Here is a 23,624-nt window from a genome sequence, read left to right on the forward strand (position 1 = left end):
ATGAGAAACAGGACCGAGAATTTGAGGAATTATGTTTATAAAGCATCATGTAGTTTTTACACTTTAACTCATGATTGAGGTTATATTCTAGTTTATTTTTGTGGTTGTTAATCTTAACATATAGCCTTACCTGCATTTACCTTGTCTCACGGATTCCCTTTTTATTCTAAAAGATATCTTCACTTTTTTTTTTTTTGCTTCACCGTATAAAGGTAAAATAATTATGCTAAAAAGAAATCTTTCTCTTTTGTAATTAGGAACAATCTCAACTACAAAGTGAACTACTAAATATTGAGTCTCAATGTACTATGTTGAGTGAAGGAATCAAAGAACGGCAACAAAGAATTGAAGAATTTCAAGAAAAGATAGATAAGGTCATGAGTGGTGTATTTATTACTGGTTGACATGTAAAATATAGTTCTAGCCCAGATACCAAATTTGGGACTTCTTGAATATATACTAAAGCAGTTTGATAAGTGCTTGATTTTATTTGTTTGCCAGATGAGTTTCTTTGTGTCTTTGGAGAACCACTGTTGCCCCACTTAAGAGATAATGACCAGTGCATAGTTATTCTCTTCTGTTCTCCAGCATCTCCTTGCCCATTGTAAAAATTACAGCACCTTTCATCTCCCACTGTCCTTAACAACAGAAAGAAAGAACTTTTCAGGTTATCTTTTAAAGGTACTTATTCCCTCAATAATTATTTCTTGAACATTTATTATATGTACCAGGCACAGTGCTTGGCTCTGAGGCAACAAAGATTTGGTCATCTAACCTCTGCTGATAAAATGACAGCAACTTTATGGCTTAATCTATTCTGCTGTTGATCCTAATCCTTAGAAAGTTGTCTGTTCCACAATCACTTAATAATTTCCAGCCATTGTTTTAGTTCTACCTTATATCACAGGATTTGAAACCACGCTTCTGTTGTTCCTTAATTATCTCTTTTCCAGCTTAAGTACCCCTATTGCTTTAATCATGTACATTTCCCATGGATTTAAGAGTAGCTCTGGCAACCATCTTCTGGGTGCTCTGTTGTTTGTCAATGCTCAGAACAAAGTATAATGTCAAAATACTGTCTGACCTGTACAGAGTACTGTGGGACTCAACACATAGAACTATAACTTTCCATAATTTTGATTATCTAGTTATGTAAATTGTAACCTACCACTGCCATCAATCATATCCCATTTATATTTAATTTATATTCAACTAAAATCTGAAAGTTTTTAACATGTCCTGCTGTTTAAAGCAGGCCTTTCTTATCCTATAATTGTATATAAATGCAGGGCTTTAAAAATATTGAAGTTAGATGTTGTTTTGTTGGATTTGGCTCATTCTAGTTCTTCCAAATCTTTCTGAGTCTTAATTCTATGCTCTAGTCCTCTTGGTTTCTATTGCCTGAGACTCTATAATATTACTCATATCTAAAGAATATTTTATTTATTTATGTAGAATGTTATATTATGGTGTGGCTAATGTAAAGGAAATAGTTCTAATTTTGTTCCCAATACTTCAAAAAGCCAAAACAGTTATTAAGGCCAGTTATGAGCTTCCTTATTTAGATTTTAGAGTAAGAAAGTTGAAAATAGATGGGTGTAGTTTGAGGAATTAAGAAAAAAAAAAAGCACTGGTTCCTCAGAGTACAATAATGCTTTTCAGACTAGTTTTTGACCTTGTAATACAGGGAATTCTTGGTAGGAGGAATTTAGGTTTAAGCATTGTATACTTTCTTAAAATTATTAAACCAGTTGTTTTGAAATAATTTAAAAGGTTGAAGATGAGATTTTCCAACACTTTTGTGAAGAAATTGGTGTAGAAAATATTCGTGAGTTTGAGAAGAAACATGTTAAACAGCAACAAGAAATTGATCAGAAAAGGTATTTCTATTAGAAGATGTTAGTAAGCAACTTATGCATATATAAATGTAACTATTATTTCTTTTTTTTTTTTTTAAGATTTATCTGTTTTAGAGGGAGAGAGTAGAGGGGAGGGGCAGAAGGAAAAAATCTTTAAGCAGATTCCCTGCTTAGTGCAGCAGAACCCAGTGTGTGGCTTGATCTCATGACCCATGAGATCATGACTTGAGCCAAAACCAAGAGTCCAACACTTAATTGACCGAGTCACCCAGGCACCCCTGTAATTATTATTTTTTAATTTAAGGAAATTATATCTGGGTGAGTCTTCATTTCAGTTCATCAAGAAATAGCTAGTAAATATTGATATTCTTATAAAGAGATATAATTCTTTTATTCCATAATTTTTAAAGAGAGAAAGCATAAATATACAAAATAAGAGAATGGGGACATAATTACACATATAGTAGTTATTTTTTTAAAAGTCAAACATAATTTATTACTCTTTAAATATCTCTGTGAATAAAATTGATAATCTTCAAGAAAAAACATATTCTTAAAATAGAAAAATCTAAGGAGGCCAATTACCATAGGGAAAGTAAAAAAGCTTCCTACTCAGCATTCCCTTCCCAGATTCACCAGGCACATATGGTTTCACAAATGAATCATCCCAGCAAACTTCAAAGGCACAAGTAACTTCAACATTTAAACAAATGTTTGATATTTAAGCTGCTTCATAGTATAGAAGAGGAAGAGAAACACCTTTTTATGAAATGAACCTAATATTTAATAGTATTGATGCAAAAATCAAAAAAAGGCATGTACACATAGAATAAGAAACTCTAAATTATTCCTATCCATAAATAACCAAATAAAGTAAGGTTACGCAGGAACCAGCAGTGCAACAACACAGCAAAACAATACATTGTTATCTAGGGTAGACTTCATTCCAGAAATAAAAGGGTGGTTCAATATCAGGAATTATTGCTGTAATTTGCCATATTAATGATCAAAGAAGAAAAATCATGCGAACAACTCTAGAGAAGATGAAGAAGTTACTTGACAGAATTCAGCATATATTCTTGATTTAAAGTTTTAAAAATGTGAATAGATATCTGTGATATGAGAAAATACACCTTATTCTAAATCAGCATCATGTTTTCATTAGAGTAACACTGGAAAACACTAGAAGTGTTCCTAGCAAAGTTAGAACTGAGAAGAATATTCTGTATCACCACTGTTACCTAATACTCTTCTAGAAATCCTAGTCCATAGAGTTAGACAAGAAATATAAATAAGATATAAACAAATATTTACAAAGGAGGAAATAAAACTCTACTATTTGCAGGCTATATGATATATATCTAGAAATTTCTAGGAAACAAATTAGAAACTGAAACTTCTAGAAAACTGTTAGAAATAAAAAAGAATTCAGTAATGTGGCTGGAATCAAACATTAATATGAAAACTTTAAAAATTAATATAAAAGTTTAAAAATTTTTAGACTTCCTTTATTAAAAACTACCAGGGAGACAATATGTAGGGAGAAAATGTCTCAATTATGTAAGAGATGAAAAAGGTAAAATACTTAGTACTTAAGAAGACATTTACTAAATGTGAAAGTATATAAAGAAACTTTCAGGGGTGCCCAGCATGCAATACTTGATCTTGGGATCGTGAGTTCAAGCCTCACGTTGAGGGTAAAGTTTACCTAAAAAATTTTTAATAAAAAAAGAAACTTTTAAACAGAACAGAGAAATAATAACCTTGAATTTAAAAATGCATATTTTTTCATAGGAAGACTCAATATTATAAAGAAGTTGATTCTCCCTAATTTAATCTCTAATTTACATATATCTCAATACATATATGGACAAAGTTTTTTTTACTAGATAAGCTAATTCTAGAGTTCACGTTCAGAACTAGCTAAGAAAAATCTGAAAAAGGTAGTGAGAAAGGACTAGAACCTCAGATTTTAAAACTGTATAAAGTTATATTCATTAAAATCTTGAGATGCTTGTTCACAAATGGAGTCCAGAAATATACTCAGATCTATAAGGGAAATTAGAGTTAACATAAAGCTGGCATTTTATATCAGTGGAGAAAAAAATATACTTTTCAGTAAATGTTAGGATACATCTATTTGCAACCTGGAAAAAACCTATTTGGATCCTTGTCTCATTCCTTAGATTAATGCCAGCTGAATCAAAGATTTCAATAAATTAAGGCATAAAAATACTAGAGTGAGTCATAAGAGAATTTTTAAAAATAATCTCAGATCAGGGAAGGTCTTTGAGTATGACATAAATGCTGGAAGCCATAAAAGAAAAGATAAAATGCAAATGTATAGAAATAACATGTTTTGCATGGCAATGGCACCATGAAGAAAATCAAGACAAATGACATTCTGGGGGAAAATACGCATACACATGTGTTTAGAGATCGTTAAGAGTGGTTGCCTCTGAGGAGACTGAGAGGTTGGGATAGGGGTATTTTACTTTTTGTGTGTTTTTACATCTCTTTAACTTTGTACCACATCCATGTATTATCTATTTGAATATAATTGCATTGCCATTATAACTATAAATTCTTAATTTGAGATTAAGTGAGATTAATTATTAATTAATTAATTTGAGATTAACAGTGATGATGACAAGGTTATGTTATAGTTCAGAGGACAGTCCCTTTTGCCCAAGATAGTCATTTTATATTTAAAAGGAGTCAAAGTTATGCAGAAATAGGAACAAAGCATTTATGACTGCAGATTATTTAAGATCTAGACTTTACTTCTACTCATCAAGATGGTTGGTGTATTTTGTAATAAGCATTTCTCTTATTTTGGTTTTATTGATACATAATTGGCATACATCACTGTTTAAGATGTACAGCATAATGCTTTGACTTACATGTATTGTAAAATGATTACTGTATAAGTTTAGTTAACACTTATCATCTCATATAGGTACAAAAACAAATCTAATTTTTATTTTTACCTGTGTTTTTACTTTTTACTTTATTCCCAATATAGTTAACATACAGTGTTATATTAATTTCAGGTATACAATTTAGTGATTGAGCAGTTCATATGTTATGCCATGCTCATTAAGATAACTATACTCTTAATCCCCTTTACCTATTTCACACTTCCCCCAACTCACCTCCCCTGTGGTAACTATTTGTTCTCTATAGTTAAGAGTCTGTTTTTTGGTTGGTCTCTCTTTTTTTTCCCTCCTTTGTTCATTTGTTTTATTTCTTTAATTCCATAGAGGAGTGAAATCATATGGTATTTGTCTTTCTCTGACTGATTTATTGTACTTAGCGTAATACTCTATAGCTTCATGCATGTTGTTGCAAATGGTAAGGTTTCATCCTTTTTATGGCTGAATAATAATCCCATTATATATATACTGGAATATACATATATCACATCTTCCTTATCCATTCATCAAATTTTTAAAAGATTTTATTTATTTATTCATGAGAGACACACACAGAGAGAGGCAGAGACACAGGCAGAGGGAGAATCAGGCTCCATGCAGGGAGCCCGATATGGGATGCGTTCGCGGGACTCCAGGATCACGCCCTGGGTGGAAGGCAGGCGCTCAACCGCTGAGCCACCCAGGCGTCCCTATCCATTCATAAATTGATGGACACTTGGGCTGCTTCCATAGTTTGGCTATTTGTTGATAATGCTGCTGTAAACATAGGGGTGCATGTATCCCTTTGAATTAGTGTTTTCATATTCTTGGGGTAAATCCCCAGTAGTAGTGTGATTGCTGGATTGTAGGGTAGTTCTATTTTTAACTTTTTGAGGAACCTCTATTCTATTTTCCACAGTGGCTGCACCAGTTTGTATTCCTACCAAAAGTTCATGAGAGTTCCCCATTCTCTGCATCTTCACCAACATCTTTTGTTTCTTATGTTTTGATTTTAGCTATTCTGACAGGTGTGAGGTAATATCTCACTGTGACTTGTATTTTCCTGATGATGAGTGATGCTGAGCATCTTTTCAGTGTCTGTTAGCCATCTGTGTGTCTTCTTTGGAGAAATATCTGTTAATGTCTTCTGCCTATTTTTTATTTTATTTTTTAAGATTATTTGAGAGAGAGAGAGAGCATTAGTGAGGGTAGGGGAGCAGAGGGAAAGGGAGCAGACTCCCCACTTAGCAGGGAGCCCAATATGGGGCTCCATCCCAGGATCTGAGATCATGACCTGAGCTGAAGGCAGATGCTTGACCCACTGAGCCACCCAGGTGACCCTGCCCATTTTTAATTGGATTATTTGATTTGGGGGTGTTGAGCTGTATACGTTTTTTATATATTTTAGATACTACTCTATTAGATATGTCATTTGCAAATAACTTCTTCCATCTAGTAAGTCATTTTTTAGTTTTGTTGATTGTTTCCTTTGATGTACAGATTTTTAGTTTGATGTAATCCCGATTAGTTTATTTTTGCTTTTCTTCCCCTTGCCTCAGGGGACCTATCTAGAAAAAAAAAGTTGCTATAACCAATGTCAGAGACATTACCACCTGTCCTGAATTCTATGATTTTTATGGTTTCAGGTCTCATTTTTGGTCCTTAATTCATTTTGAGTTTCTTCTTTGTGTATGGTGAAAGAAAGTGGGCTGGTTTTTTTCTCTTGCACATAGTTGTCCAGTTTTCCCAACACGATTTGTTGAAGAGTCTGTCTTTTTCCCATTGTGTATTCTTGCCTCCTTTGTTGAAGATTTATTGTGGGTTTATTTCTTGTATTTCTGTCCTGTTCTACTGATCTATGTGTCTATTTTTGTGCCAGCACCATACAGTTTTAATTACTACAGTTTTGTAGTATAACCTGAAATCTGGAATTATGATACTTCCAGTTTTGCTCTGCTTTTTCAGGATGGCTTTGGCTTGTAGGGGTCTTTTGTGGTTCCATACAAATTTCAGGATTGTTTGTTCTAGTTCTGTGAAAAATGCTATTGGTATTTTAATGCTATTGCCTATTTTAATAGGCAATATGTACGCCTCTACATTAAATCTGTAGATTCCTTTGGGTAGTATAGGCATTTTAACAATATTTGTTCTAACCCATGAGCATGGAATGTCTTTCCATTTCTTTGTGTCTTTGATTTCTTTCACCAGTGTTTTATAATTTTCAGAATACAGATCTTTCACCTATTTGGTTAAGCTTATTCCTAGGTATTTTATTATTTTAGATATAATTACAAATGGGATCATTCTCTTAATTTCTCTTTCTGCTGCTTCATTGTTAGTACATAGAAATGCAATGGATTTCTGTAGATTGATTTTGTGCCCTGGGACCTTACTGAATTCATTTATCAGCTCTAGTAGTTTTTTTGGAGGGTACTTCAGAATTTTTTATATATAGTATCATGTCATCTGCAAGTAGTGAAAGTTTTAATTCTTCATTACCAATTTGGAAGCCTTTTATGTCTCCTTCTCTTCTGATTGCTGTAGCTAGCACCTTCAGTATTATGTTGAATAAAAGTGGCGAGAGTGGACATCCTTGTCTTATTCCTGACCTTAGGGGGAAAGCTCTCAGTTTTCCCCCACTCAGTAGTATAATCTTAGCGGTGAGTTTTTCTTTTTATTTATGTAAAGAAGGGGGTCGGGGTAGAGGGGTAGAGAGAGAAGGAGACAGAGAATCTCAGGCAGGCTTCGTGCTTAGCACAGACCCTGATGTGGGGTTCAAGATCATGACCCTGAGATCACAACCCTAAGATCACTACCTAAGCCAAAGTCAAGAGCTGGTTGTTTAACTGACTGAGCCACTCAGGAGTCCCAACTGTGGGTTTTTCATATAATCAAGTATAATTTTTAAGTACAAAAGTAGTATGTGGGTCTTGAAGAACATAGAAAAAACATTTTTTTAAAATCAAATCATTTTCCTATTGTCCAGAAATAAAAGCTATCACTATTTTGGCCTGTTTCCTTTAATTTTATTCTAATTCCCTCATGGTCCATTCATTCATTCAACACCTATTTACTATAAGCCTTCTATGAACCAGATACCCTTCTAGCCACTGAGACTACAACAGTGGACAAGGAAGGTCAAGCCTCAAGCCCTTGCCTATTCTATGTCCTTTGCATTTCCATGTACATTTTAGGACCAGCTTTTCAATTACTTTTAAAAGTCTACTGGGCTTTTGATTGAGTCTATGTTGAATCTATAAATCAATTTGGGAAGACTTGACATTGAAAAAATACTAACGCACAAACATGGTGTCTGTCTTCACTTACGTAAAACTTCCTTAATTTCTCTCATTAGTGTTCTTTAGTATTCAGTGTACAGGTCTTATATTTTGTTGAGTTTATTCTGATTACCTTATATCTTTATGCTATTATAAATAGAATTGCTTTTAATTACCAATTTCAAGTAGATTATGGGTAGTATATTGAAATAAGATTGGTGTGATTTTTTTAAAGAATTAATTAATTAATTAATTTAGAAAGGATGGTGTGGGGGGCAGAGGGAGAGAATCTCAAGCAGACTCCATGCTGAGCACAGAGCCCAACTCAGGGCTCAATTTCAGCACCCTGAGATCATGACCTGAACTGAAATCAAGAGTCAGGTACACAACCAACTGAGCCTACCAGGTGCTCCTAAATAAGATTGGTTCTTATAAATTGACCTTGTATCCAGCAATTTTGCTGTACTTACTAGTTGCAGGAGCTCTTTTATAGATTCCTTAGGATTTTTTTTACATAGGTAATTGTATTTCAGTGAAAAGAATTTTATTTCTTCTTTTCCAATTAGTGCACCTTTTATTTCTTTTTTTGTGTTATTGCACTAACTAGGACCTCTGGTACAATGTTGAATAAATAAATGTGGTAAGAGCAAACATCCTGCCTTATTCCCAGTCTTAGAGGTACAGCATTCAGTCTTTCATGGTTAAGCATAGTTTTAACTTTAGGATCCCCTTTAGCAGGTTGAGATAGTTCCTTTTTATTTCTAGTTTGCTGAAATTTTTATGAATAAATAATGAATTTTGTCAAATACTTTTTCTGCCATTTTTTGAGTGATCGCATGGTTGGGGTTTTTGTTGATGTTTATTAATATGGTAAATTATATTGATTGATGTTAAGCCAACTTTATAACCCAGGATAAACTCCACTCAGTCATATTACACTATTCTTTTCAAAAATTTTTGGATTTGATTTGCTAAAATGTCATTAAGGATATTTGCATCTATGTTCATGACTGTACTCATATATAGTTTTCTTCTCTTGCAATATCTTTATCATGTATTAGGGTATTAGGGTAATGCCACAATCAAAATGAGTCGAGAACTGTTGTCTCTTCTTGTGTTTTCTGGAAGAGATTTTGTGGAATAGGTTACTTCTCTCATAGATATATGGTAAGATTTGCCAGTGAAGCCACTGGAGCCACCCACCTTTGTGGGGAGGTTTTTAGTTACAAATTGAGTTCTCTTTATAGATATAAGGCTATTCAACAATATCTTTTTTTCTTGAGTGAGTTTTGGTAATTTGTATCTTTCAAGGAATTACGTATTTCATCCAGGTTGTCAAATTTATTAACATAAAGTTATTAATATTTGCATTCTATCCTTTTTAATGTCTATAGGATCTGTACTGGTGTCCTTTCTTTTGTTTCTGATTTTCTTCTTGATGCCTAGCTAGTGTCTTCTTTTCTTGATGCCTAGCTAGAGGTATATTAATTTTATTAATTATTGATCCTTTCTAAGAATAGCTCTTGGCTTCATTGGTTTTCTCTGTGGTTTGTCTGTTTCTGTGTTGTTGATTTCTGTTCTTACCTTTATTATTTTCTTCTATTTATTTTGGGTTAATTCTTTTAAACTGTATATATATTTTAAACTGTATATTTCTTTGGAAGTACTGCTTACATTACATTCCACTACTTCTGGTGTGCCATATTTCCATTTTCATTCCATTCAAAATATTTTCTAATATCTCTTGTGATTTCTTTCAATGACCCATGGGGCATTTAGAAGTGTGTTATTTAATAGATACCTCCTGTTGGTTGGAGTGTTCTTTGAGTGTCAGTTAAATCCAATCAGTTGGTGTCACTCAGGTCCTCTCTGTACTTAGTGGTCCTTCTCTGCCTAGTTCAGCAAATACTGGGAGGAGTATTGAGCTTTCCAAATACTTTTTGGACCTGTCAGTTTCTTCTTCCAGTTTTGTGAGTTTGTACTTCATGTATTTTATAGCCTTGTGATACAATCCATATGTAATTTGGGATCAGTGTCTTTTTGCTGAATTATCCCTTTATCACTGTGCAATGTCCCTCTCTATCCCTGTCATGGTCTTTTTTCTGAAGTCTACTTGAACTTTGATAGATTTTCTTTGTAAAGAATTATGCCTATTACTGTTTATTGAGTTTCCCATAAAAATCCAACTGGAATTCTGATTGATATTGCATCGGATTTATAGATTTGGGGAGAACATCTTCAAAATATCAAGTCCTCTCACCTAAGAATATAATATGTCTCTTCATTTATTCTAATCATCTATATCCTTTATTAAAATTTTAAAGGTTTTTTTTTCATAGAGAACTTGTGTGATCTTAAATTACTTCCTAGATATTTTAAAGATTTTTTTCTCTTATGAGTAGTATTTATTTTTATAATATTTTTCTAATTGGCTTTTACTAGTGTAGAAAAATGCTATCAAATTTTAGATTTACATATTATGAGTTTGCTAAAACCTCTTATTCCAAAAAAATAAAAATAAAAATAAAACCTCTTATTCCTTCCAGTAATTTATCCATTATGTATTCTGGGATGCGTTTGACATCTGATTGGAGAGGTGGAGTAGGCAGTTGAATGTATAAGTTAGGAGTTTGTGGGAGAGGTCCTGCCTGGAGGTATAAGTTCTGGGATTGTTTGTATGCCTAGGTAAGATCACCAGGAACCATCAAAGGAGCGGCCAGTGAGGAAACAGGAAAGCTAGAATAGTAGAGTGTTCCAGAGCCAACTGAAGAAATGTTTCCCTCATACATAGTCTGCATGTCTGCCTCCTGCAGCAGGAATAAATCCTTTACGGGCTTATTCTTAACCCCGCCTGCAGGCACTGTGTTCAGTGTGTGTCACGCCCACTTGACCACTTTCTCATGGGGTAGCCTTGGGCAAGAAACTTAACTCAGTGCCTTGTCTGTTCATCCTCCTTATAAACAGGGATAGTGGTATTACCCACTCAGAGAGTCCTGCAACTGAAGTGATTTAATTCATGTAAAAGCAGGTGTGACAGTCTGATACACAGTGGCCTCTCATCGAGTATCACTCTTTGTTTTTATCATTACTGTTCTTATTGTGGTCTTTGTATCAGCAGTATCTAGCACAGTCTCTGATAACAGTTAGTGCTTGAAAATCTGTTAGCAGGGTATGTGAGGGAGAGAGGATGGAAAGGATGAGCTACCATTGGTCTTAGAGTTCTTTATGAGGAGTTTGTGAAGCTTACAAAGTAGGAAGGCGCTTGAGGTAGGAACATGCTCTTCAGGTCCCAGGTTAAGAGTTTGTGGGTAATGAGCTGTTTGGAAAGACTGACTAAACGAGAATGAGCACATCAATTGTAACTTAAAGAGGAGGGGAGGGAAGCCACAGATAACAAAAGATGGAAGAAACATACATCTATATGCAACGTATGGATTGTGATCCAAACAAACCAGTTTTGTTTTGTTTTGTTTTGTTTTGTTTTGTTTTGTTTTGTTTTGGTGTTAATGAGACTCAGGAAATCTGACAATGAGAGCCATCTAATATTAAGGAATTTTCGTCATTTGTATCTATAGTAGTTTGTGGTTTGTGTTAATGGCCACTTCACATCCAGAGATACAGACTAAAACATTAATGGATGAAGTTACATGATGTCTGAAATGTGCTTCAGACACCTGTGCTGGAGCAGAGTGATGAGTACAGCTATAGATGGAACAGGATTGACTGTGAACTGAATTCATTATAGTATTCCGTCTACTTTTGTATTTTCTTGAAATTTTCCATAATAACAAAAGTAAAGAATTAAAGGATTCTTTGCCACTTGTAACACTTGACTCTATTATACTAGGTTAGAATTTGAGAAACAAAAAACTCGGCTTAATGTTCAACTTGAATATAGTCGCAATCAGCTGAAGAAGAGACTGAGTAAGATCAACACATTAAAAGAAACCATCCAGAAAGGCAGAGAGGAGATTGAGGACCTAAAGCAGGTAACTTGTAACAGGGGGCTGAGGTGACATCACTGAAATGACGACATCCTCCATTGAGTAAACGTGTGTTGAACTCCTGGTGACAGAAAGGGTGGTGGGCAGATTTGGGAAATACTGGAAGTCAAATCAGCAATTCATGAATTATTAGATGTTGAAGTGGGAGAGGAGGGCTAGCGGGGATGCCACTGATGACTTCGAGTTCTAGTTTGGGTGATTGGTGGACAGAGAAGCAAGTCAAAGGGAGAACATTCTGGGCCTGTGGAGCTTGAGTTGCCTGTGTTGACACCTAGGCAGCGATCTCTGGCAGGTGAAGAGCACGCAATAGCTGGAGGAGTCCAGACTAGTTTATGGGAGTGAATTGAAACTGTATGTGAGTGGTTGAGACTCCCAGGCAGAGCAGTGGACAATGAAGAGCAGTGAGGCAAGAGTGGAACTCTGGAAGGAGTAGTCACAGAGGTTATGAAGATAGACCCAGAAGAGGTGGCATCACAGAAATCCCACCACTCCAGGAAGGAGGAAGTGAGGATGGTTATTGACAACTAAGAGGTCATAGTAGCAAGAACATTTTCATGAGACAATGGGAACAGAAGTCACATGGCAGCAGGCTGTGGAATTAATCCAAGTGAAGGACAAAAGCAGGTAGTCATTACCAATTTCCAAAGTGTAGAACAAGAGTGGGTCACATTCTGAGATAGAGGTTCAAGCAGAACACAGATTTTAAGGGTTAATCCCAGAATCACTGTGCTAGTTTCCTGACAATAAGATGATCTGTTGACCTTATTATTGTAAAAGATGGTGAGTCTACAATGCAAATCATCTTCATTCAGGTTGAAGAAGACTGTCTGCAAATTGTGAATGAACTCATGGCAAAGCGGCAGCAGCTTAAGGACATATTTGTCACTCAGAATGCCAATGCTGAGAAGGTTCAAGCTCAGATTGAAGAAAAACGGAAGAAATTTTTGGCCATTGACAAGTAATTAAGCTTATTACTTTCCAGGACCATAACCAGAGTTTTAGAGAAGTTTACTACCAATTTTGAAATTTATTGTAGGAAGTTTTATTATTTGAATATATACCCTTGGTGCTTTTGGTCCCTCATCACACCTTTCAAGTGTTTTCCCTTGGGGGAAAACCAAAGAGGTGGTTAGCTCTTTAGAATGAATAGTTCTCTTTGGCAGATGAAAACATGGACCTGTATGAAGAGCCCCTTACCCTAAACCCCTCTGACACTGTCATACAGGGCCCCTCTCTAGCCCACTGTGCGACAAAGCCTGACGGGGCAAGGGTGGGATTTGGAGCCAGCCTGCATTACTGTGTACCCCAGCTTTGCTACTTACATACCATGCCTTCATTTCCTCGTCTAGTAAATAGTAACATGGGGATACTAATAGTGCCTACCTCCCAGGAGAGTTGTAAGGATTAAGTGAGACACTGTTCATATGACACTTAGTAGCTAGCATGTGATAAGCATGTGTGTCTGTCATGATGGGGATGGTGACCCTGGGAATCACCTGGCCCGTTGTACCACAGTGACCTCTACTTTCCTGTATAATTGACACAACTGTATGCAATCACATGAAATGTGCTCTGATTTAGTTGACTCTTGGCATTTCACGGTTTTCCTGTTAGAAGACTTTCAACAGTTCAAGATAGAGTCAGAAAGTTCTTTGTCTAAGATTTTTGAGTGAAATTAAAGTTAATTTACTCTTGAGTTTTTTTCACTCCTGTATTTAAACAGAACTCCATCTCTGTTCATCATTGTATTCTTGAAAACCATATAATTCTTAATTTGTTTTTTTAGTCCTGTTTCTAGGTCTTTAAAATCCTACATTGTTTTAACTGGTAAAACCCCCAAGCCCTCATTTAAGATAGAAGGCATTACATTGATAGTGGCTATAGTTAAAAAAAAAAAAAAAAGTTCAGACCATTAGATATGTAATGACTTAATTGGTAAAATATTTCTCTTATTAAAAGATTGTTTCTTTCATTTTGAGGCTCTAAAGTGTAGAGCTTATATTGAGGGAGAAGTGCAGCTTGAAAAAATATACGTATACATATTTTAAAGTAGGAAACAAAGCTAGCATGATTTTTTTTAAGATTTTATTTATTCATGAGAGACACAGAGAGAGGCAGAGACATAGACAGAGGGAGAAGCAGGCTCCCTGCGGGTAGCCCAATGTGGGACTCCATCCCAGGACCCCAGGATCACGACCTGAGCTGAAAGCAGACGCTCAACCACTGAGCCACCCAGGTACTCCTAAAGCTAGCCTAATTAAAGTAATTATGTTTATTATTTTAAAATGCTCCCTTGGGTTAACTAACTATATTCATCCTTTCTCAAGAGTATTAAAGTTTATATTACAAACATCAATGAGGTAATTCCAGATCTTATAGCACTCATAGGAAAAAAATCTTTTTTCCATGTAAGTTTATTTATAACACATTCATTTTTCTTCTTTGGTGCAACTTTACATAAGGAGTAAAATATCACTTTTCATATCGTGTATTTACAGGGAAGTGGGAAAATGGCAAAAAGAAGTTGTAATCATTCAAACTTCTTTGGAACAGAAACGGCTAGAGAAGCATAATCTACTGCTTGATTGCAAAGTTCAAGATATTGAAATAATCCTTTTGTTGGGATCACTGGATGACATCATTGAAGTCGAGGTATTTGGCCACAGGATTTCAGACTAAGTGCAGTTGTGTGGAACTTCATGTGATGCCCTTTGGCTGCTTGGTGAAGCCCCAGCTCTGTGGACACTTCCTCTGGTCCTAAAGCCCCATCAACAGTGGAGAAGGCATCTCCTTCTCAGGGAAAAAGGGCAGCATGATCATCGTTGCAGAGGGCTGGGCATTTTGTGCAGTTGTCTCATGTGTGTTTTTAATCCACATTCTTTTAGCTCCACAAGATGGGCTGGAGTTTGTTTCCTACACATTAGATACCCGAGAGGAGTCAGAGAACTCAAGCTGTTGGTGTCAGTGACCTTTAGGGGTGATGTTAGGGAAGCTGCTGCTGTGTGCTTTGTAAAGAGCATCTTCCCCTTAGCTCATCCACAAGCTGGTGACAGTAATTGTTTACCCTGCCTCTTGGGTCATCTCTGGCTCTTTCCTGAGCTTGTTAGTGAGCCTCTTCCCTGGGGTCTCCCTTCCACATCCTCTTCCCCTCTCTGTTCTGCCCCAGCAGTCTCTGTTCCATCCCTCCTCCACTCCAGAAGTGCCCTGAGTCCTTTGGAGTCTTCAGAATGAAGCATCTATAAAAAACACTTCTTCTCTTGCTAACATTGACCGGTTCTCATAACCTTATACTCAAAAAGTCTTTGTCTTTTTTCTCAATTGTAGCAGAGAGCCCATTCCAGACAGGAGGTAAGGATAGGAGAAAACCCTTTCTTGCCCACAAGTGACATAAACCCAACTCAGATGGCTTTAAAGGGGGTAAAGGGATACGGCTGGGTAGGGAGGCAGGATAGTGATGGGGTGGTCTCATGCCTGACTCAGTCCAGGAATTTGAACACTGTCAAGAACTCTTTCTGGCTCAGAATATATTTGCTTTATTCTCCCAAATCGGCTGTCCCCACAAGGCTGCAGTTATAATCACTAGCTCTGACCAGAGGGGAAAAGAGAACTCTCCCCTGCTCTCTCTTAGGAAAATCCTGGGGAAAAATTCTGGCTCATTTTGGGTTGTGGGTCCACTTTTGTAAGTGCAGAGAAGGGAGGGGTCTATTAATAGCAGAAATGGATGGGAGCAGGAAAACAATAGTTATACTATAGAAGGAAATAGAATATCTGTTTAAAAGGCAATGTAATCTTAGAAGAGGTTACAGAGGAGAGGAGGAAGCAATTTTAATCACTGACCTCGAAGTGAATGTTACTGGTCAAGTATTCGCGCTGCCGCTTTGCTCCTATGGCTTTCCATTAGCGAACCTTCAGAATTGTTCTCCAGCATGCCCCTGTGAATTTGAAATGACTTCTTGATTGTTGAAAGAATGTCATACTCATGGTGGGCTACTTCAGGGCAGGTATGAAAGACCTTAAGCTGGACTAATACTGAATCATCATCTAAGGAGAAAAAGTGATAGTTCTGCTCTACTTTGTGGTGGTCAGGCTAGACTGGAATATTGCCTTTACTTTTTAAAGCATAATGTTTCTTAAGAGTAAAGTGTTCAGGATAATGAAGAGACCCAGAAGTCATGTGCTGGGAGGAGAAGGCCCATCGGGGAATACAGTCATTCTCCTCCATTAGAAGACAATCTATCACAGAGGGATTACTGTTTGTTCTTTCTGGTCCCAAGGGGGATACAGGGTTGGGAAGTAGAGGCCACAGAGACAGATTTCTTCTCCTAGGGAACTTTGGTCTAGGAAGATGGAGAGCCTTTAGTGGTGAGTCCCCTGACTGGAATTCTGTAAGCACATCCAATAGAAGCTATGTAACAGGAATTCTGTGCAAGGTGTTCTCTATAAAGCCTCAAATAGAAAAGGCGTGAGGTCTAAATTCTTTCTCTCCAAAGGGCTAAACAAGGCTCACTGGGTAGAAATAATTATAATAGTCGTTACAAGAGTAATTGTCTTACCACAATTGGTAAGTGGAACCTAGGATGAGGTGTTCAGACAGAGGGTACGTTACCTAGACCTGCCAGGGTTCTTATAGAAGATTCTTCTGTTGTGGGAGAGACTATACTAGACCACTAGCTCTTAATTCATACTGTACACATGGAAGTACCTAGGGATCTTGTCAGAGCATCATGGCCTGGTAGGCCCCAGTAAGGAGTGAGGTGAGAATCCACTGGAGGCCTTGGCAGATGGATGAGGAGAGATCACATTTCATATTACAAAGAAAGGGCTTTGTCTGTGTTTCAGTTGGGAACTGAAGCAGAAAGTACCCAGGCGACAGTTGACATCTATGAGAAAGAAGAAGCCATTGAGATAGACTACAGCTCTCTAAGAGATGATTTGAAGGTAAATGAAAGATTGGTGTTAGCCCTAACTTACTGTTATTTAAATATACTATGGAATAGTTTTTAGGACATTGAGCATAAGATTAGGGGGGAAAGTAGATTTCCTGATGGTTTTTGAAGAAATAGTGTAAGTAGGTAGCTTTTTAAAAATGTTTAGATCGGCATTTCTTACTGTGTATTCAGCAGAATATTAGTATCATGAAATTTCTCTCCAAAGAAGAAGAGCTGTGGTCAGCCAGTTTTTTGAAGGGCTGCCTCCTTGGAGATTCACAATGATTATTAGTCTCTGCGAAGTCCTGCAAGACACAGAAGGAGCCACCATACTCCAGCATCCTGGCTGTGGCCCAACAGCATCCCAGTGTGGCCCCTGCAGTAGAAGACACAGGCTTCAAAGTTGTGGGGGCACATCTGGGATCCACTTTCAAGGGCGCTTTAACTGAGCAGCTCCGGCTCTGTTGCACAGGCATCCCTGTAAGCCATACCATTATGCTACGTTTCTTTGTGTTTTGACTCCATCCTGACGCTGCCTCTCTCATTGAGGCCAAATGACTAGCCATTCTTGGCTTTCCAGCCACACAACCACAACCTTCAGAGAAGAGACAGGCTGCCTTTTGTCGTGGTGTGGAACTCTAGGAATTGGGCCCACATCACAGTGGCCTGAATTAGGCCATGTGTTCCTTCCTGACCAATCGCTGTTGGGGGGGGGGGGTGGACTAGCCCCCAGCTACAGGGGACACAGGAGGGAGAAATGATTAAACACGGGCTCCCTAAGAAAGGAGGGAGTGGAGAGTGGGGGCCAAATAGCGATATCCACGTATTTTAATTTTGCATGTTCTTCATATATGTTGTGAGATTTGTTGGACTCTTAGATTGTATTTGTGCTGCTTTTACGCAAAGAAAAGCTTTTGTCTTTTGTCTTTTCTGTAGTCTGTTTAGTGCTTTTGTCTTAGAAAATCCTTCCCACCTTATTACCGAGTAAATATTTATAAATATTCTTCTGTCCATGGCTTTGCTTTTAGTACCTATTTGATTCATCTGAAATTTATTTTGGCATATGGTATAAGAATCTGTTTTTTAAAAATTACCTAAGTTAGCCAGTTTACCCAACATTCTTCAAATAATTCTCAATGACTTAAAATGTCACCTTTATCATGTATAAATTAAAGATCCTGGGAGGCAAGAAGGCTTCCCAAGAAGGTCACGCATGCCTATACCTCTTTTTCCCTTCCCTCCTCACTCAAACTCTATTCATTGTTCTGGTTTCAGCTTAAGTGTTCCCCCCTCCAGATGGGTTGGATCCCTTCTCCGTACCTCACAGCACCTATGCTTGTGAGGGTTTTCACGCTGTTGTAAATGCCAGCATATATGTCTGACTTCCCTGTGAGCTAAGGTCAGGCCAAAACAGTTTTCATCACTGAATCCTCTGTGTCTAATACATAGTAAACAATTACTGTTTTTTCATGACTGAGTAAATGAAGATGGTATATGAATTGTTGCTTTTTGCCAGACTAGGAAATATGGAAGGGAAGTATGTTCTGAGAGCAGTATCCGTAACACTAGAGCCATGGAAGAGCCCAGGTGGCTCAGGAAGCTGGGATAGGGCAGCCTGACCGTATTTCAGACTCAGGGCTTCGTGGGAGGGAAGGAGTAGGTGTGGAGGAAGGAAGGTAGGAGCCCAATCCTGAAGGGCCCTGTTCCTGATTACTCAGCAGTTTGGAAAGACAGGGTAATCATTGCAATTCTCTGCCCAATAATAGGCTCTAGAGTCTGATAAAGAAATAGAGGCCCACCTTAAACTCCTACTGCAACAAGTAGCATCCCAGGAAGATGTCCTGTTGAAGACGGCAGCCCCCAACCTGAGAGCCCTGGAAAACCTAAAAACCATCAGAGACAAGTTTCAGGAGTCCACAGATGGTGAGCCTGAGCTGTAGCTGCCAGGAGGCCGTATTCTTGAGTGCAACGGGTTTTGATTTCTGTAACAATTATCAGCAATCCTCCCCCCCCCCATTATAGCTTTATTTATCTGTATCATATATTTTCCTCTGTTGTCTTATATTAATGTGCATTTTCAATACTGAGTTATTAATTGCTTCCTTTTTGAAAGTGTTCTGCTTTAACTTAAGAACAGGTGTGCTGGTTTATTTTTTTAAAAGATTTGAGAAAGAGAGAACATGCACCCCCTCACACAGGGCTCAATCTCATGACCCTGAGATCACAATCTAAGTAGAAGAGGAGCATCTAAGAGTCGGATGCTCAACTGACTGAGCCACCCAGGCGCCCCAGGTGTACTGGTTATTTTAGAACAGATGTTTTTTTATATCAACATAATGGTCATTATTAGGTACTTTCAGAATTTTTCATTATTATGTTAAAATTAGCTCTACTGGAAAAAGGGCTCATCAATTTTAAGAGCCATGTTCTTGAAATCAATAATAATTGAAGTATTTTAAAGATAGATTTTACTCAAGACAATCAAACTCAAAATCCAGTTTTTAAAATATTCTATGCTTTAAAGTTGAAATAAGAGGAGCCAGCCCCTCAGTGTTCTGCAAAATAAAGAACAATGATTCTCTTTTAGCTTTTGAGGCCAGCAAAAAGGAAGCCAGAATGTGTAGGCAAGAGTTTGAACAGGTGAAAAAAAGGAGATATGACCTTTTCAGCCAGTGTTTTGAGCACGTTTCAATCTCTATTGATGAAATCTACAAGAAGCTCTGCAGAAACGTCAGTGCCCAGGTACATATTTTTCACCCCCAAAAGGTAACTGAGAACTTGGTTTTGGTGGTAGTTTTTTTCTGGTGGGAAATAAATGTCCATCACATTATCTGAATGACCCACTTCCGGAGCAAAATGCATTCCAGAAGATTGGTTACCGTGGTAACTGTGTTCCCACTCACTCCCACTGGCCGGCCTGGACAAGGCAGAGACTCTGGTCCCATCTCTTCATCTGAAAAATGAGGGGGTTAGGTCATTTAGTTTCCAGGTTCTCTTCAGTTTTGGAGTTCTGCTCTCTAGTGCTAATTTGATTTTATGGAACAGTCAGTGGTTTCTGTAGTGAAGGTGCATGTAATGTAGGGGGTCTTGGGGAATGGCTGATCTGGGGTCAGGAGGGGGAAAGAACCAAAGCAGGACTGTGTGTCAACAGTCTCTTTGCTATCACCCTTGCCCATTCCGGAGCCAATACCCATAGCAGATCCTGTTGCACTGGATGTGAAGTCAAGATGTAGACCAGGTCTTCATCTGCTCTTACCTTTCTTGTGGTGTTCTTTTATGGCTGAAAGTTGATCCTGGATCAGATATTTAGAATTTTAGCCAAAAATAATTTACTTATTTTCAGCAAAGTAAAACTAAAATAAACCCACAAACTCCTTGAAGCAGGATTCATCTGTTGCCACAGTACCTGGCCCACAGTGGGTATTCAGGAAGTGGCCAGTGAATGGGCTGAGTGTGCTGAATAAAGGCTGTTTTGTCAGACTGTGGCATGTGCTGCCAAGGTGTGGCAGGCCTCTGGAGAGGCCTAATCTTTTGTGTGTGTTACCATGTTCCCCCTCTATTACACACCCAGACAGCCCTGTTTCCTGTGACTACCTGTAGAGCTACATATTTGCAGGCATTGGTATTTTGCCATCACAATGGAGGGAAACCTAACCAATAGAATATTTGGCATTTAAACTCGGTTGCAATTTCCAAAGTTGAAATTTACTCCTTTTCTGATTTTGTAAATAAATAACCTGTGTTTCAGGCATTTCTTAGCCCAGAGAACCCAGAAGAGCCTTACCTAGAGGGAATTAGCTATAACTGTGTGGCTCCAGGCAAAAGGTTCATGCCAATGGACAATCTGTCAGGGGGAGAAAAGTGTGTGGCAGCATTAGCCCTCCTGTTTGCTGTGCACAGGTAAGGTCACAGTGAGCTATCTGATTTTGCATCAGGGCAGAAACCAAACAGACCTCCCCACAGAAGATCTGTTTCCGCATATGTGAAACAAGACTCTTTTCTTCAGCCAGACAATATTCAGGTTCTGTTTTAGGCCTATAATAATTTAGACTTCAAATCTAACACACAAAACACACAACTCAGTCTTTGGCAGATTTTCATTTAATTTCTGTAATTACCAGCTACTAATATTCCAGCTTTACAGAAGAAAAAGAAATTCTGGAATAGCCAGATGTGACATCAGGATTGCCAATAAACAGTCAACAACAAACCCAAACAGAACAAAAACTCCCGACCTGTATATTATTTTCCTAGTGCCTATTCAGAGAGCTGTTTATGGAAAGCATGTTAAATGAAGCATTTCTTCTGAAAAAATGTTTAACCTCCTTTCCACTAGTGGTGGTGGTGGTTTGTGAAGTCAGTCAGTAAAATTGTTAGCTAAAATTAGGGCAACTGATTTTCAACATGCAAATCCTGAGATGAAGATGTAGGTGCACATGATGCTGCCTCTCTGCTTTCATGACCAGGAGGATTATCTTGAGTTCTCCAACTACTTTTAACTGTTCCCAGGGGTAAAAAAGGAAGCCATTACAGGAGAGGAACAGACAGTTCCTCTGTCTGTGGACTCTGGGAATCAAACCATGAGCCTGTGTGAGCAAGTCCTAGCAGGACAGGACTAGTATCAGGTGTCACTGCCATCCATTTATTCAACAGCTCTAAATATCTACTGTGTGGAAGTGGTGGTGTAGCTTTGGAGAGACAGCAGCGAACAAAACAAAATACCTGCCTCAAAGAGACTTTATTTCTGTTGGGGAAGACAGATGAGAAGGTATATTAGTAAACTCATTCTGTAACATAGAGACTATCAGGAGGAAATGACATAACTACAGAGAACAAAATAGGGAATGGAGATCATAAGTAGCTGGGAAGGATTTGCAATATTAAAGAGTCACCTAAGAAGGCCTGTTTGAGCAAAGATTTGAAAGAATGAAGGGAGCACGTCATGCAGATAGCTAAGGGAAGAATGTTCTAGACACGAGGAACAGCAAGTACAAAGGTCTGGAAGCCAGAGAGAGCCTGGCATCTGTAGTGAATAGCCTCTATGCAACAGTGGCAGGCACAGGGCTAGAAAACTACTGTAGCAATCACGGTGGGAGAGGAGGGTGGGCTGGACCAGGGCAAGAGCAGAAGCTGAGCAGACAAGGTGTGGAGTGTGAAGGAGGAGGCAGGGATTGACCCCTAATCAGCTCAGGTGGGAAGACCCAGGAGGGAATAGGTCTGGAGAGGCAGGTGAGGAGTGGGATTTTGGATGAGCTTGAGCTATTTATTAGACCTCTACATGGAGTTTTCGAGTAAGCTGCTGGACATGGGAGCCACCAACATAGACCATATTCAAACCCTGAGAGGAGAAGAAATCACCAAGGGAGCTAATTAGTATGTAAGCACTGCACCTCAACGGCAGTGCACTGAGAGAAGTTGGTGGAAGAGATGGAAGGAGCAGTGGGTCAGGTTGGGGGAATAGATGGTCATCCTTGACATCAGAGCCAAAGGCCGGGGGAGCCCCAGATGCCACCTGCATCAGTTATGGGAGACACGGACTGAGCCTTGCACATTTGACTTAGCATCGTAGGGGTCATTGGTGACTGAGGCGAAGCATCCAAGGTGATGTAGCTTACTTACTCTGAATACTTTTAATCCTCTCCAGGTCTCTTGTAAAACAAATAGAAAGCTGCAACTTGAGTGTAATTTCTTTTCTAGTTTTCGGCCTGCTCCATTCTTTGTTTTAGATGAAGTAGATGCAGCCCTGGACAACACAAACATTGGCAAGGTAAGTTTCTTTCTGCTTTTAATTTTCCAGTAGAATGTTTACAATTCAAGGATCATATTCTGGTCAGAAAGACAGTTTATCCTGAACACCCACAGTTTGATAACTGCTGATTAAAAATCAAATCTGAGTTAAATATCTAAAAATTAGGGGCAATAGTTTTCATTCAAGGTTTAAGGGACCCTCGATGAATTCTTATGGAATCAAAACGGAATCAAGTTTTACTGAGTCCATACCATTGCTAGTGGTAACTTCTCCCCAGATCTAGATACTGGGACTTAGAGGGTTACCAGTAGGCCCCGTGGCAAATAGGACCAAATCAGTTGTTTAATAAAGTCCAAAAATAAACATTTCTAAACAAAATTCCAAAGGAATTAAAGTTCAAACTTCTGCCCACCCCCCTTCATTTACTGAAACTTACCTGATCATTGCACTCCTACATGATCCTATTTTCAGTATTTGAGACAATGAGGGAACTAAGGAAACAGTTGGACTCTTGGGAGTTCAAGTTAAGGTCAGCCTTCAAGATGAAAGCATCGATATACAAACCCCCTGAAAGGACCGACACTGAAGCCACACATCTCCACTGTGACTTTCTGACATGAGAATGGAGTCAGCCGTGGAAGCATGACCAAAGGACAGCATGAGTCAGCTGCAGAGGGAAGCCATAGCTCTGGCCCACAGACTCTGTATCATGGTCCCATTGCCATGCCAGCGCTGTTTTGGAGCTGGATGGATCAGACTCCTGATTCTGATCCCAGGCAGTGTAAACTGGCATCCTGCAATATACCTTAGTCTTGTGAGCTTGGCTAGGGAGTCCATCTCCCAGTGGTCTTTAGGGTTCAGGTGCCACCGCAGCCGGGTCTGAGTCTCTGA

The 23,624-nt window shown here is 38.3% G+C and overlaps 1 protein-coding gene across 2 annotated transcripts in view; it reads left to right on the plus strand.

Moving 5' to 3' along the window:
- Positions 1-23,624, plus strand: part of SMC1B (structural maintenance of chromosomes 1B) — a 71,829-nt gene that overhangs the window by 44,689 nt on the left and 3,516 nt on the right. For both annotated transcript variants that reach the window (XM_026017397.2, XM_072742998.1), the window contains 10 exons: positions 258-374; positions 1,774-1,880; positions 11,900-12,041; positions 12,869-13,014; positions 14,555-14,708; positions 16,896-16,994; positions 18,751-18,907; positions 19,572-19,726; positions 20,733-20,884; positions 22,682-22,751. In XM_026017397.2, coding sequence (XP_025873182.2) covers positions 258-374; positions 1,774-1,880; positions 11,900-12,041; positions 12,869-13,014; positions 14,555-14,708; positions 16,896-16,994; positions 18,751-18,907; positions 19,572-19,726; positions 20,733-20,884; positions 22,682-22,751 — 1,299 coding nt within the window. The remainder of the gene's footprint in view (positions 1-257; positions 375-1,773; positions 1,881-11,899; positions 12,042-12,868; positions 13,015-14,554; positions 14,709-16,895; positions 16,995-18,750; positions 18,908-19,571; positions 19,727-20,732; positions 20,885-22,681; positions 22,752-23,624) is intronic.

The sequence above is a fragment of the Vulpes vulpes genome, chromosome 16 (assembly GCF_048418805.1).
Source record: "Vulpes vulpes isolate BD-2025 chromosome 16, VulVul3, whole genome shotgun sequence".
Classification (NCBI taxonomy): Eukaryota; Metazoa; Chordata; class Mammalia; order Carnivora; family Canidae; genus Vulpes; species Vulpes vulpes.